The 16959-nt window shown below is 41.5% G+C and overlaps 1 protein-coding gene across 3 annotated transcripts in view; it reads left to right on the forward strand.

Moving 5' to 3' along the window:
• The first annotated feature begins 831 nt into the window (after positions 1 to 831).
• The window catches only part of LOC118793199 (follistatin-related protein 5-like), a 125279-nt gene continuing 109151 nt past the window's right edge, over positions 832 to 16959 (forward strand). For all 3 annotated transcript variants that reach the window (XM_036551257.1, XM_036551259.1, XM_036551258.1), the window contains exons 1-2: positions 832 to 1120; positions 11371 to 11509. In XM_036551257.1, the coding sequence (XP_036407150.1) occupies positions 1098 to 1120; positions 11371 to 11509 (162 nt within the window). In that variant the 5' untranslated portion in view covers positions 832 to 1097. The remainder of the gene's footprint in view (positions 1121 to 11370; positions 11510 to 16959) is intronic.

A 16959-nucleotide genomic window follows, 5' to 3' on the forward strand; every position in this document is an offset into this window, starting at 1 on the left:
TTCCGTTACCTCTATGCAAGAAGTTAATTAGGAGAGTGATGAATAGCCGTAATCACCCCCAATACCTTGGTGTGCTGCAAAGACCGTCGGTGCAGATGCGAATAACAGACTTAGGGGAAAACAAATGCGGTAATGCTACTTATTTCGAGCATAAATCATGTGGTAACTCCGTTTGGCAATTACAAAGGCACAGCTGACAGATGTAATGGATTGCCGACAGAGTATAACAGATACGTATAAACAGCTAAAAAATTAGCTTTAAAAAGTGCTTTTGACTTCGGAGAGGATATGGATATTTTCAAACTATATATTATTCAGTGTTTAGTAAAACGCTGTGTAAATTAAAACGGAGATGAAAGTTTTTCCCCGAACAAATGAACCTGTGAACTCGCAAACAGTGTGCATTATGGTTGAAATCATACGCTGACGTATTATGCGTCAAGCATGATTGAACGCAAAACGATCAGCAGACTTTGTAGTAATACTACTTTCAAACTGTCAAGCATTTCTCCTTCACAAGGGCGATTAGTCTACCACGGCACTATGCTGTTTTTGAACGGACTACACCAGTTACCTTAACACCAAAACCTTTGGATTTTTAATATATAGCCTACATATTTGTATTTAAACGAAGAAATCCTAAATTAAAAAAACGCTCGAAATCCATTGTAGCGGCTGAAGCTGGAGTCACGGCGGCGGAGAGTTCGGGCTCCGTTCCTTTCTGCGGGGGTCGTTGATTGGTGGATACTGTGACTGTATGCAAATGCGCTCGGGACGCAGCCAGTAGGTGAGGTCTGCGCCCGGCTGCCTGAGCTTCAGTGATACCGGAGACCCGAGACAGTGAGGTGAGACTTAGCTGTCACACCCGGAGCTGTCCACTCCGCCACTGGTGCTGAAGTCAGGATTCCGTCTTTTACCGAAGGCTTCATACCGTCCTTTAAGGGATACAGAGTACATGGTCATCAGCTTCTACTACGGGGTTTCTACTGCGTGGATATCCTGAAACAAAATTGTGGAATACATCGATCACCAGCTTGAGACACTGTTGGTTATAAACTATTCTTGCTTCTCAGTCTCTCTCGGAAATATTTCGCTGGATGCGTTGTGACTGGATGAACAGGTAATTAACAATTTCCACTACTTTGCACTTATGTTTTTTTTTTTGTGGGTCATATGCATATGTATGGGAAAACCCCCAAACCCCAATATTTATCCTTTCGCGCACCCTCCAAGAAATGTACGCCTGCCTTGCCTGGCACTGTAGTATAGCTTTACGAATAACCGTAAACGAGTGAAGACAAGCAGAAACTTGTTCAGTGTCGTACGAAGTTCCTTCATTTATTTCCAGGGCGTCTTTCAACCACTATCATTGTTGGAGGCTGTGAAACACCAACTGACGTTAACACCGATTGGCAGTAAAATATAAATTTTCTCCCAGTGTCGGACCTGATGTGTAGTGAAATGTCTGGAAAGGACATCCACGTAGGGGATGCGGTTTTGCCATACTTTAGATTTTTATGAAAAATAAACTGTGGAGGTAAAAAAAGCGCAGATCAACCGTTCTTCAACGGCCCGCTACAGTTTTGAAAACACTAGAGCCATTCTGCAAGGCTTTAGCTGCAGAATGCTTTGCGTGTTATTTTTTCTGACCACACTAATCCCTGTCACCGTCACTGCCCCGGGGATTACAGCGTTTATTTTCCCTACTGAGTTTTCCCATTTTGTCGGGTTCCCTGGTTCATTACTTTTTTTCTGCTTTTCTCATAATTTTGTACCACTAGTACATAAAATCGTATGCATTTACATGCTATGATGTTTTTTTTTCTGGTGAAGGCACGATTCGCACAGCAAGTGGCTGTGATTAAGCATTCGTGTGTACGGCGTTAAACATTTGACAAAGACGTCTACTTTTATGGGTATTTTGTTGCCATGGGTCGCCTCTTTGACTTTTGTGTGAAAAACAATGGGATGAACTATCCCTCACACTTGTGATGTGCCAAGAACTCCCCGCCCACACCTCTTCGCTCTTATATAGCCCGCCGCTCACACAGACGGACGAAAGGGGCTGTATCTTTGTGTTTCGGGAGTGTTGCAATAAATCATGTCACTCATTTTTAACTCGCTCATTAATGTTTTGGAACTCCTCACTTCCTCGCCACAAGTTTGCATCCCCGTCTTATTCTTCCACATTCATATACAACATTTATAGCCATGACAGCTTTCCTTGAGAGCTTGATTTTGGATTCATCAAACATACCCGTTTTGGATTCTGATTTTAAGAACTGCGAGTCATTATTGACATGTTTTGACGTCACATACGGCCATTGGTCATCCTATGAGTGCAAAATTTTCTTGTTTTGCAGGGGTACATCGTACATGTGGGTGCAGAGATGTCTTTTTCTGATCTGAAAAAACAGTTGGTCAGATAAACGTGTTTACAGTCAACTTCATCACAAACCATTAATCGTTTAAAAGGTGCTCATTTATACCATTAAATGGTAGTGTCTCTCTGAAAACATAAAACGAATGGATTTTCTTGTCATGTTACCAGGGGACACAGAATGCCATGGAGACAGTCATGGGTCATGGGTTTACCTACAAAGGCATGAATATCCTGCCTGCATATCTGGTCCTTGTGCTCTGCCCAACTTTAAGGGTATGAGAAGTGATTGGCTGTGGTAGAACAATTCACCACTCTTACCACTCTCATACAGTCCAATGCATGTTCCCCCATACACAGTCAGAATGAGCAAACTCCCTAATCAAATATCTTGGCAAAGTGGTTGCGTACATGCGAAAGCCAACTTTAATCATCAAATGAAATTCAGGTTCATGATAACCTGCGGCTCATGATATTGTTATTTATTGGATAACATAAGGTTAAACTTGAATTACATTTGCATTTGATTATTCAGGCATATGAATCCAGCAAGACCTTAAATGACAAATCCAGGCAAATTGTACATGGAAATTTTACTCTTGAATGTATTAGCAGGAGAGATTGCAATGACCAATTTTATTTCTTAGTATGATTAAATCTTTTAGCAACAAGTATGCCATTGTGCTGAAGAAAAGCCCCTGTAATAATGGAAGAACATGAATTAATCATAGCTGAATCATTCCTTCCTTTTTCCCATCTGGAGTGCTCAGAAAATGAATGGTGATGCAACATTATCGAGTATAGACATAAAAGTTGCCTCAGAATGGATCTTTATCAAAACGTGGTTTCTGCAAAGTTCAGTCCTGCGAGCTGTTTTACTCAAAGGCTTATTGTAAAACATGGAGGAAGAGGTAGACTATGTGCTGTTGATTGGCTTGATTTGTAGTCAGTGTTTGAAGTTTACTGCCGGTATATGAAAGTGCCCATAATGCTAGGGTGATTAACAACACTTATTCATGATTTTGATTTGTTTGTGTTACCAAAGTCTAATATTTTTTTGTCAGGAGCTGAACCATGGTGGGAGGAATATAAAATGAATGCAGAGGGAATTAAATGATCTACAGAGGGCAAATGAGATATTTGTCCTGACAAACATTACACTAGCCACTCCTCCACTTTAAGTATATTTCAACTGCAAATTTTACAAATGCACTTGTTGCCTCTAACCTTTGCTAAAATATCATTCCACAAAAAGGCCTTTATTTTTTATCAAACATTAAAACAAGGTAATTTGAAATTCTGTCATGCTTCCTTAACCACCTCCACAACTGTCAAAGTCTTACACAAACCCCAGAATGCATTTTGCTTTCTCTCGCCCTCTTCCCTGCCTCTCTCTCCCTCTGGACTGAATAACTTTATTGTGTTATGATGGGGACTGGAGGCAGAGAGGAGCCATGTTGAAGGGATAACTGTCTTGTTTCAGCTGAAATCTTATGAAATAATATAATTCCTGTAAAAATATAAATGGCTTAATTGGTCCCTGGACCAGAATGTGCTTTCAGGGCTCACACTGAGACCAGAAGAATACTGTCTTTACGCAGGAAGTCTGAAATCAAGCCTCCATTCGCATCTAATTACACTGGAGAGAAAATGAAATGTTCAGATGTTCAGGGAAAATAAAAATTGAGAAATCAAAGGGAGAATATTTGTGTGTTCCATAACCATTTTTATGTGTATTCCCAGAGCTCAATGTTTATATGAAAATTGCAGACATACAGTATGGTACAGACACAAGGTTAAAAAAAAATAATGTTTTGAGTCACTCTCAACAGGTTTGATATGTATGAAGACACAATGTCTATAAATTGGCTTTTTAACTAATAAACTACGTAAGGTCACATTGCACAGCTTTACTGACTGATTATGGTGAAAAGTATGAACTACATATTTCACCATGTCGAGTTAAAAACTGCACAAACAGATGAAAAAAGGGACATTTTTAGTACTAATACTGAGGTATTCTACCTCTGGGAACTGACTTTGGTACAGGATTGCATTCAACACTCATTATGTAACAGCCCAAGTCTTGATTTTCATGGCTTCACAAAAGAATCTTTCCTAAGATGAACTGAATGGTGCACAAGTTTGGGACGGTGCTGTCCAACGCACCACGGTAAGCTTTACGCACTTGTTTAGAGACAGAGGGTTTCTTCACTCTCATGCCAATCGGAGTTGGCAAGTTTATGTTTAACAACATTTGAGAGTGAGGTGTCAGGGTCTTGGGACGCGGCCAAGCAGTAATACGAGCAATATTTAAAAGGGGGGGCGGGGCGTAGAGATAATACCCCATGTTGTTCTTCTGCTGTGTTTTGGAAACTTCAAAACATTGACATTAACAATACCTAATTGTCTAGTGAAGCATCAAATTTTAATGGCTGCATTTTGTGAATGACTAAACACCACAGCATCTGCCAAATGTCAATGTATTGGCTTGGTATTTTTGGTTCTTCACATGTCCAGCATTACATAACGTGTTCACAATGGGAGCGAGTCCCATGGGGTGCTGTGTACGTAGGATAACTTATCTGTTTCCCCAGTCATTAAAACTTAATCAGGAAACTGTGATCTAGGCCTTATACAATGCATGTGTTGTGTCTGATGAGACTCAAAAAAGTGAACCAGACAAGGACACAGTGAGAAAGCTTTACTGACCTGAAATATTTGTCCAATACTAAAGCTGACATTACCTGGCAGTACAATATAAGATTAAGATATGAGCACATTGTCTTCATGGAATAGTGACTTTGAGCTGTGGTTTGTGCCTTTTAGGATTAGTTTGTAACTCACGCCAAAGCAGATTCCATCACACAGATGCTAAACACTGGTAATGGCCCATCAGCCATAAATATTATCTATGCATGCTTTGTGTGTAAGTAAACACACAAATGTAATGAAGTAAACATTCCCATGAACAATATAAATAGGAAATAATAGCGAATAATACAGTCCCTCGAAAAATCAGTCAAACAACATTGCTCTCAAGGGACTTTCTTGCTTTTAAGTGTGCTGCTCAAGATTGCTGCAAAATTCCTGCCTAGACTTATTGCCCCTCCATGGACTTGAAAGGTGAACACAATCATGAAAATACCAAGGGAATCAAAATTGCCAGCCTCTTGTGAATTATGCAACAGTGACAAAGAAATAAAGAGGCTAATATTTTAATGCTGGGAATATGATAATGGTTAGTGCAGGCTTTATTTTGAGAATGCATACTGTAATCACATGTGCTGTGACTATGTAAACATAGGCATCTTTTGAAAGCTTCTACGGACACTAAAGACAACCTAACCTCGCAGCTGTGACTCAAACTAACAGCTCGTTGAAAAATGGTTGCACTATAGTGCATGACCCCACAGCTGAAGGCACTTCTGTGTAGTGATCTGTTTAGCTTTCTGGCTCTCAAGCACATGCTACTGCCCTGCAATGGTATGTGCAGTTTGAAAAGAAATACATGACTATAAAAACTATAAAAAAAAAGTTTGAGAATATTTTTTAATTGTTCTTAATCTTTTAGCATGAGGTACGGATACAAAGAGTAGTGCGTAGGATATGTGTGACCCATTTTGTATCTTGAAAAGATGCACAGATTCGTTCCCCAAGGTATGGACATGTTTCATCACACATTTAGTATGTCGGGTTGCATAACCCTCAGTGGTTTGAGATACTCAACTTCTACATGTTTCCTTTCAATCTTTTCAGCATCACGAAGCTTGTTTGTCTTCCCAGAGATTTGATTTCCCAGGATGGATTAATAAAAGATTACTTTTTTAATGATTTAGCCTGGCTTTAGTCGACTTAGCCCTGATGTGATCTAAGCGTTCATCTGTGCTTGGTTCATTTTTAATCATTATATTAAATGTGTGAAATGTTGCAATGCTTTATTCTACTTTTTTTTTTTCACCACACATTGACATCGGTCTGAAATGAAGAATAGCAGGATCTTGGTGGAAAAATCAGTGTCTCACAGCAGCCAGCAAATTAAAGACGATGCATTAAGACACCTGCCAAGGATTGTTATCGAGCAGAGAAATGAGAAGAGCTCAGGCCTTTGGGAGAACTTTCCTGATTGCTAAAAGAAATATATAAAGAATAAATGTATATTGGAAAAAAAAGGTTTGTTCTGTTGTGAACTCTCTCGGGCAAGCTGCGTAAAGCTTGTATCAAAAACACAATTTAAGGTTTCCAGGGAGTAATTTCCAGAATAGACACAATCTTTTTTTTTCCATTTCAGTTTAAGATTATTATGACAGGCACTGCAAGCCTTACTAAATCTCAATGTACACTAAAACAATACCAGTCCTCTCCGAGGAGCTCATTTCAAAAGAAATCGACCATATTTTTCCGGCATGTCCATATTCCCCAAAAAGCCACATCGCTGTAGTGACTTTGGAATACTAATTTTTGCAGGTGCAACAGGGATCCAGAGTATATATTTCCTTTTGCAACAGATACAATAGCAGTGTCACAGGGGCTTATCTCTTGGATGGGTAACTTGAACAAAATGAATAAAAGGGGATCCCATGAGAGGATTTAGAATGGAAATGAATGCATTTTAATGGCAGATTTAAAAGGGGGGGAGCATATCTTATTATGAATCTATCATTGACCGGAACTGTCTCAGACTCGTCACACGTTTCTGGCTTATGTAAGGCGAGGCAGTTACCGGGTAATCCTCGCTCAGCCCTGGCGTAATGCCTCACCATCATCCCTTTAACCAGGCTCGCACGTGCCACTCTGGGTTTAGATCAGGTGACTGGGCCGAGCACCAAGCCCTCTTAATCTGCTTCTGTCCCGTCCAGCGACAGTGTCAGAGAACCCCTCTGTCAGGGAGCACCAAGGGCTGCTTGCTGAGGCTGTGTCACTCGCTTGGCTTATAACGTTCACAAATTTAATTCTAAGTTACGTCGGGAACGAAAAAGGTCAAATTCAACAATTTGACGATGGACTGGATTTTGACAGTAAAATGGATTTTGACAGTAAAATGTTTATTTGGATGAGCAGACACTGGGTTGACGGCCCTAATGGTGCAGATTCATAAGTGCCTGGTCAGTCCAAGCATAAACCTTTCCTGGGTTTCATTTGCGTCATATGCTCCACTGTACCCACATGTGCCTGTCAGTCCACTCTGGCGTTTATGAAATATGTCTGCCATCTGATGTGGCTATATTATGCAGCATAAATCACTGACCTGAACAGATTACGGAACAGAACATTCAAACTTTTTTGTTCAGGAGCAGAAAAAAGTTGCTGCACATTATTTTACAAATGGAATTTCTGACACGCCATGTCACTCTTCCTTTCTGGAAGTGAATTCATTTTTTACACTACATTAATGTGTTTCTGGAAAGAACTGTCAGACAACTATCTATGACCTCATGATATAATACACACATACTGTACACATACACAAGATCACACACACATACATCATTTACTATTCTGTGTAGGCTTAACACAGAGTATTTGAAAATCACTCCTCACTGTACCACATGGAAGGAGGAGCTACAGCTAGTAACTGATGCTTAGCTGGTTCCATTTACTGCTCTGGAACCTCCCACGGCTAAGCCAACAGTTGCATTCTCATGTTTTCACCGCTTCTCATTCCAACTGTCATGGAACTCAACGAATACAAAAAGGAGCACATTACTGTGTATAAACTCCCGAATGCACTAACGGTGGCTATTGCTCAGAAGCACTCCCAGGACATAAAGCCTCACACATCTGTGCTGATATTACCGCTGCCCGAGCCGGGAGGTACTTCGTGACTGAAGTGAGAAGTGGTCTGTGTGCCTGGGCTGATTTGCTCAGACATTCCATTCAGCGCGTGGGCCTGCTGCATGCCTCCCCCCCATGCTCACCCCCCCCCCCCCCCTCCCCCCGAAAAAGGCAGCGTCTCCAGCTGACCCAGAGGACTCTTCTCCGTGCATAACAGGCCCACGATGCATTCTTTCTGTTTTCCTCATTACTTATAATTGATCGATCAAGATAGCATCTGGCTTCAACAATGGTGGCGGCATGGTGAGGGCAGCTTGTGCATCTTACTCCTCTGTGAGTCTGCAGTGAGCTCCGAGCCTCAGCCGGTCCCGCTTCCCAGATGGGGGCTACTTCACTTTAGTGCTGGGTCTTCTGTACACAGAACTTCAGCAGAGTGGCCAGCATTGGAATAACTCAGTGAAATGTAAGATGCTGAGAACAGTTTTATAATAATACATAAATAAATAAATAAATTAATTAATTAATAAACGACATACTACAGATGTTAAACAGCCCAGGCAAAAGCAGGCCTCTTGCTGACTATACCGTTGTAATGATCATCACATGACAGTGCTGTTGCACATGCTGTTTGGTGCCGCAGGACAGGGGTCGTTAACTTAGAGCATATGTTCGAATGAGAGAGCGGCGGCTCTGCAGACAGCGCGCAGTTGGAAACATAAATGCTGAGCTACGTGAAACTCAAGATAGTCAATTTCCACCAAAATGAAAAGGCCCAAGTTAAACTCGCTTTTTTCCCCCCCGTGAGATGCAAAATTGTGGAGAGATAATCTCAAAGAGAATCTTCAATACATCACCGGATCAGTGCGTTTCTCTCCCCTGCGCACTGTAGCGCAGATAGCGCCATGCGAACCAAAGGGGCAGTGATTTATGTGCTAATCTGTGTTATTGCTGTTGACAAAATCCACATGGGAAGACTCTGTGTGATAACCGATGGCCCTGTAAAAGTTTATAAACAGATAAGGCGAAGCCCAGTCCTCTCCCCAGTGGGTGGGACCCCAGGCCGATTGTAGGATGGACGTCCAGCCCAAATGAGCTTAAGAGAAGAGCATGTCACTGAATCACTGATCAAACTGAGGTTTTTTTGAGCAAAGAGTGGCATGCGAATGAAGAAATTAGTCAACAAGCCGGGATGACCTTGGTTTCCCTAACAGATGCATGAAAGGGAGTTCTGTTTAAGCAGATGATTGCGTCGGAACGCAGGCCTCCGCCCGCTTACGGTACGTTCGGACGCGGTTCATTTGATGCTCTGTTCGTTTTTAATTAAGCCAAGAGACCGCTCACAGAGGAGAGGATACGCGGGGACTGTCAGCAGTGGACTGTTTCCCATTTGTTAATCTGCATATTTGTGAATAGACGGGACTCCGTGCGTGTGATGTCAACGAGCCAGCCTCGTTAGCATGCAGGGCCAGCAGACTATAGAGCAGCTACCTTCCAGTGAACTTATGTTGGCTGGTGGCCTGTCTGTGACTGCTGGATACGCTGCATACTTCCAGGCACCGGCCTTCCTCATTTGAAAGTCAATGCTAGCGCTTACATATACTGTCCTGCTCTAGATTTTATGGCTGTGGGGTGTAGTTATTAAAACTCTCCCCAGAGGGCAAGACAGTCATGTGCTACTCTGCCCCCCCCCTCCCACTCCCTGCCCTTAACAATGGAAATCTGTCACTCATGTCCAGACTGATTGAATTCAGAAAAGAGTGTTAGGATATGGTTTGCTTCAGAACCTCCCCAAATCTTTTTTTACATGAAAGCTGTGAGAACAGACTGAACCCACAAAGGGAAGCAGTGCTGTATTTTCGGCAAAAGGGGGGATTGTTAACATAAACTGAATTTAAGTGTCATTCTTCTGTCTGTCTCACATCTGCTCATTGTCATTTTACTTTGAGATAAAATATACTTCAGAACATCACCAGAACGTGTCATTTTTTTTATAAAGCGTTATCATATATCACAAATACATCAACTTTTGCAATGTTCATAAACATTACTTAATGCATTCAATGTAGAGTATACACAGTTTGTTATTCTACATCACACTGCACTATTCTAACCTCTATCTAAGGGAGGTGTTGCAGAGCACATCACATTATTTAATAGAGAGCTGCTGCATCAGTCCAGTAAGTCTTTGAATAAACACGCCACAAATACACACAATATAGCCTGAGAGGGTTGATAACTGTAAATGGCTACTTTATTCAGTAATGGCGTGCAATTAACTGCTCATTTTACTCGGGCATTGTATGACTGAATCTGGACAGTTCTGGCCTAAACGATCAGATGAAGACAGTGACCTTTGCACTGTAAACGGCAGGATGTAATTATTGTAGGCACACTTCTAATGGCTCCCAAAGAGAATTATGGGAATAAAAGCTGAGTCATCGTTTGGATTTACTCTTTGTAAATGAGATAGCATTAGACAGTTCTTATATGTGATTGATGGTTCTTGCACTCCACTCCAAAAAACAAAAACACAAATCAGTTTGTTTTTCCATTTCATTCTTATTAGGCAAGCTGAGAGCCATTCAAAACAGACATGTATTGTGTACCTTATGGATATAAATGTAACCGACTCCCACATACAGAATCCATTTAATTGATGTCATTGTAACTTTGCAATGTTGTCAAAAATAAAAAGGCCTTCATTTCAGCTTAGACAACCTTGAATTACTTGTACTGGAATTACTTAATGTCTGTGTGCGATCTATTTATGTATTACAGGAGCTGTAGTCTGATAAAACCTTAACCATTTGATAATCAGTTAGTGAGCTTTAATTTATGTTGATTTATGTTCTGACAGTGGTGTACAGTATAAATTTTATTGCAAAAAAAAAACTAGCTTGGCTGTGTCCTCAGTTTATCTTATTAATGCCAAGTCATTATGGTAATTATCTTAATGGAGTGCTTCTTTGTATTTCCTCAGCTTTCTCTTCCCCTTTAATTGATTCCAAGTAGATTTAATCCTCTCGCTGCGTGCAAGGATGTTATTGATAATGTTAGTTTAAGCTAAAGTCAGATTTGCGATGCCCATTGTCTTCTGTAATTACACCACGGTTGATGCATTATTGCTTAAAAGCAGCATTGAAGAAGGGAATTGATTGCAGTCAGAGGGACTGTTTTGCTGATTGTTTACTGTTTTTTTTTTTTTTCCTTGACAGCGAGAGACCAATGAGGACACACGGATGGTGGTCAGCGGTTTTAACGCTCGGAGTTTTCTTGCTAGGAGCCGAGGGGAGGCCGAGCCAGGATGGACACGGTCTGAAGCCCTATCGGCCTCTAGTGAGGTTCCGTCATAAGGTATCGATCTCACTCTTGCTTCATCGCATCTGCAAAACAAGGAGGCCACGGCTGGTGCCAAACTAATAATTGCTGCGGGGCGGCCCCTCGGTCACTAAATCAGACACGCCTTGGTCAGGAAGTGTGTGTTTCACCCAAAGGCCTTGAATCCGTGGTGGATAGCTGCAATGGAGGCCAGTGAACGCATGTCTCATTAGGGGTTAACATGGCCCGACTGGTAGCTGTGAATCGTACATTAACGCCTTGTTAACCGAATGCCCTAACATCGTTACTGAATGCACAGTGACATTCTGCAGGGTGAAGCTGGCAAACATAATCAGTCCGTTGAAAATGCGTCGGTAAATTAAGGCAACATTATGTCGCACCCGTGAAGGTTAATGCAGTTCACGGGGCCGCAGCCGTGGGCGTGAATACAGAAGACTGTATCCTGATATTGTTGAGCTGAGTGCATATTGACACGCCACAGGGCACAGTGGGCCTCACAAACATAATTAGGTCCTGAAAATGCTCCGATGAATCAAAGCAACATCGTGTTGCGCTGATGAACCTGTCTCCCTTATGGGAATACTCTTAAAGCCACAAGCAGTAGTAAGAAGCAGAATACAAATGCACTTAAATCCTTGATAAACAAACGCTTAATGTAGGCGGGAGACCGGATCGGGGTGAGGGCTGCAGATGACGTGGTCCATCACCAGTCGCAGTTACGTGATGAATCCGAAACGTGTCCCGGTACATACCCCATGAGCCCTTGCATTCTTACATTGATGTAAGGATGCAAGCACATGCAACAACACACACGCAAAAAGTAATTACGCTCTCAGCACAATATAACGAAGGCCTTCAACCTTAAACCTCAAGCTGCGAACAACAGAAAGGTAGCTGTCTTCCTGCATCCTTCAGCAGACTATTTACCATTTTCTCAGGGACGGTATAAAAAGATGATGCTCATTTCAGGCCGCCGCCACCAGCAGAGCCGCAGATTTAGCGCTGTCTTTAAGAACTTCGGTAAATCACAGGCGGAGCCAGATGGAGTGAGCAAGCACGTGTGACCGATCGCACAGAGTTGTGGGTCGCATGCCGTCGGCAGCCGGCTCACAGAAACTCACATCAGGTTGGCAGAGACATTACAAGGCAAACCGCATCAGAGGGCTATTAATTGCGTAACAGCTTAATGGGAGTAGAGCTAGATTTGTAATCTCAGCCACTGGTGGTGGATAAGCATTGGATGAATGATGGGTTTTGCTGCACTGATTCTGTGACTAAATACTTAGAAGACCAGATTTTTAGGGTGGCCGTTCAGTGGGGGCATACATTCACCACCCACGCCGGTGTGCTCTAAGCATGCTAAGAGTACCACTCTATGGTTATTAAACAGGGAAGGAGAAAATTGTCCAGTATTTAATAATGTGTGACTTTTCTGTGTTGCTATTTGAGTAACACAATTGTACGGTTTAGACATTTGTTCCAGAAAACAGCAAAGGGGGCATTTAGAATGAACAAATGAAAAAGTTGTAACGAAAATGAATACATCATACAAACTAATTATTAAAGTAACTGTATATACATTTACATTTACATTATATACCCCTGGGTATAATGAGTGAACAATGAGCACAATATATGGAGGTAATGCAAGCTGCTCTCATAATGGAAGATGGCAAATGTGAGAGAGTTTATGTGTGTCGACAGTAATGGTGTGCCACTGTCACCTAGGACACTGTGCGTTAGTCACTATAACACCAGGCAGAATGGAAGTTAACTAGCTTTCTTGCTCCTACTTGATAGCTGTTAACCTTAGCTTAGCAGTCAGCACACATGCTTGCATTGTGTAATTGGATATGTCACCGCTGACCAGAAATCCCCGGCAATGAAAAAATATCTCATGACAATGAGGAGCGGATTGAGACGAGCAAGGTCTGACTCTACAGCTGTAACTAGATTCAGACTTGTAATGAGGAAGCAGGAAACGGGGCAATTTAAATAGTGTGCTGTGACCCGCTAATCATTAGAATGGCAGTGATATTTGTAAGAAAACTGGTCAATATGATCCACATGCAAGTTTAAAATAATGAATGACACTGAGGAGTATGGACAAAGATGACTGATTGTAACATTTTCTTGGCTAAAAGTCAGTATACACACACACACACATATACAGCCCGTCAAGGCTCTTCCATTTCAGACCTGGCTGCCCAACAGTTAGTGTACAGTATACAAGCCTGTCAGCCATAAATAAATTAACCCAATGAACTACAAGGCCTTGCTATTCACAATTCTCTTTAAGTGCCTGGAGACTGATGAATAAACAGAATTGCAGTTGAGATGCATCATATTGTGCCATGGGGGCGGACATGTGGTGCAGCAGTTAGGGAATATCCCGTTTCTATTGTACAGCCGTAAGCAGACGGGCTCGCTTATTTCATGTTCTGGGTGGTCTTCTATTACCTTGTTCTGTGCTGGCCCAAGTCAGATTAGTCCACCTTCATTGGTGCTGGCCTACTCACAAGCGAGCTGTGGGTGGACCCAGGACACTGCATAACTTCGCTGCTACTCTTGCCGCTGGTGCTAAAAACTGACAAGAGGCTGCAAACATTGCACAGACTATTGCATCTATCCCTATTAAATAAACAAAGGTGTAATAATTTAAATATTAATAGGTCCTTTGAGTTCCTCACATGCTGTCCAACACAAAATGTAATCACATGTCACGCAAATTTGATTTCTCAACATGACCAGCACATTAATTGAGGGGCTGCTCCCTTCAAGTACTATTTTCATGCCTGTCACTACCACTCTTCCAACTACTGATACAACTGCACCATGCATAATTCCCTGTGAAGTCAGCTACTCAATAGGATGTTTTCCTCATGCCACCTGTTCTCATCACACAGTCCACCATTTAGCTAGGACCTAAATGTAAGCTACCACTTCATTGTGTTGTCTTTCATCGAGCCAATAGTGCAGACATGAGCAGACTTCCGCTCATATTCTCATTAAATTTCATCTGCACGTTTGTCAGATTTAAAAAAAGAAAAAAACGTAACATATTGCACTTATTTCACCTCCAGTGAGACCAGTTTTTTTGTTTTTTTAAGCAAAAAAGATTTTTCCCAGACCTGACATTAAACAGTGTCTCGATTTTTGATGTCGCTGATTTGTGTCACTGTGTTAGGCGCCTTTTTTTTGTCAGAGAAATCATAGAAGTTTGATGACTTTGTCGGCTGGCAGGGCAACACGAGCCTCTTATTCTCTTCGAGTGTCAACTGAGAGAGAGTGGGAAATGGAGGCAAAGTGATTCATGCCTTGCTCTCATGCGGCTTTTCTCATCTTTCACACAAAAAGCAATTGCATCCCCATATTGTGCATTTGTTAAATACGCATAGGAACACATAGGCCCATTTAGTGGGATATTGTATTCACCACAGTTGTTATCAGTGGCATGCAACATGTCTATAAAGTCTTTATATTTAATTTAATAATATGTTGTTTGGAATTATGAAACAGCTGAGCATTTTATTGGATCGATGCTTGGGCGTGTATGTAGTTTTGTTCGAAGCGTCAATATTTGAGCATTCACAAATTGATACAGCCCGGAGAAGACGGCGCTTATAATGATATCATGTAATTAACTTGATTGTAACTTGATTTTCAAGCGGGGATGCTATAAGTGCTTTCCAGTAAGGCTGTGCCGTCAAGCAATAAGCACGTAATTAAAGCAGCCAAGCACAAAGCAACGAAAAAATGTATTAAGAAGGGAAACGGGAAAGAAGTTAAGAGCAAATGTAGGTTTGTGGGATGAGAATGGGTTTGTCGGGCCTTTAATCGTAACACCCAGCTGACGGCTGGATGAACGCGGGATGAGCGCTAATGAGGCTGATTAGCTCCGCGTAGCGGGCTTCGCAGCGGAGCGATACTCGCTTGCCTTCCTCTAAATTCACTTTATTGCTGTGTTGACTCACTGAATCCTTCAGTGCTTTTGCGAGCACCTGGGCTCAGCTCTGGTTCAGGGTATCATTGCTGTTGGCACAGACATTGTGGCGCTGCCTGAACTCCACTGAGCAATGGCTACTTCCTGCACATGTCTCTGTGTGGTGTTGTTTCCCTGTGCTTGTTAATACCCGTGTGTCAGAAACGTTCTCCAATCTGTCACATTAGCTCAGGGCCACGCACAGATCCTTTACTGGGGAGGAACTCAAGGTGAAGAAAGGGACTGTTTTTTTTCTGTTCAAAAACATAACTTTCAAAATGGAAACTAAACATAAATTTTCAGTAAAAAGTAATTCTCTACAGTTTAATGCTCAATTTAACAGTACACATTTTCTCGTTTCAAATATACAATGGATCAAATAACAAATAACAAATATGTTATGTGTTATTATACATTGCAGTCTTGTCTGTTTTAAAATGAAAACCACTCGCCTTTAGACAAATAAACCAACCTCACATGAGTCGGTTATACCTGCAATTGAATACAAATGGTATACTTTGAAAATGCAGGGATTACTCTACATTTTTTTTTCAGGTTTGATCAACAACCCAACAGCATGTTACATAACTTCCTGGCTAAACTTAAATAATATTCATTCAGTGATAGAGGGTTGTTATGCTGGCTTACTGAAGGTGTCATTCAAACTTAACATATTAACATGTGCCAGTGGTGGCTCATGGTAAAATGAGCACTTGTCCTTAACTTGAACTCATGGTTTTGCACAAGCTTTGTGATTGAAGTTATAATCAGCTTTAAGTAGCTGATTCATTTTTACTTCATTTTGTCTAACATTACATCATAACATTGTGTGCATCACATTAAATTAAATACATCAAATCCTTTTATTTGCCACAAAGTTGGGTGCATGAAATACTTTTGACCATGATGATGATTTAAAATAAAGTGCGCAAAGGTAACACAATCACAGATAAAATCGAATGAAGTAAGCTGCTAATGGCTGAGCCCCATTTTAAAAGGCAGTAGGGAGCACAGGTCCTTTGATTAAATCTAAGCCAACAATTGAGGCTGATTGTGACCATGATGTTTGCTGTTTTTGGCAGGAGCCTGAAAATAACACCATGATAACTACTTTCATAATCGCGGGTTATTATCATATGTTTCGGAGGGTGCTGTGATAAATTTTCTCCAAGAGCTGACATGGCCTCGGCTGTTAAGCTGAAACAAGACAGCAACGTCTTTAAACAGAATCTTTAGTAAATACCCCCTTTTTTTTGGAACTGCTCCTAAATGTTCCCAGCCTCACTGTTACATTCTCCCACATGCACACCAGCCAAGTCCTAGCTTTTAGCTGGGCTGCTACTGCCACAATGAGCTCAATGCTCAAAGGCCTAAACTGCGACAAGCTCTTAATTAAAGGATTGATCATCCTTTAATTTATGCATTAAGTTGCACAGGGTGGTGCGATTGAATTGAATCTCGAGTGTTTTTCAAATGCTCACAA

This window comes from Megalops cyprinoides, chromosome 18, assembly GCF_013368585.1.
Source record: "Megalops cyprinoides isolate fMegCyp1 chromosome 18, fMegCyp1.pri, whole genome shotgun sequence".
NCBI lineage: Eukaryota > Metazoa > Chordata > Actinopteri > Elopiformes > Megalopidae > Megalops > Megalops cyprinoides.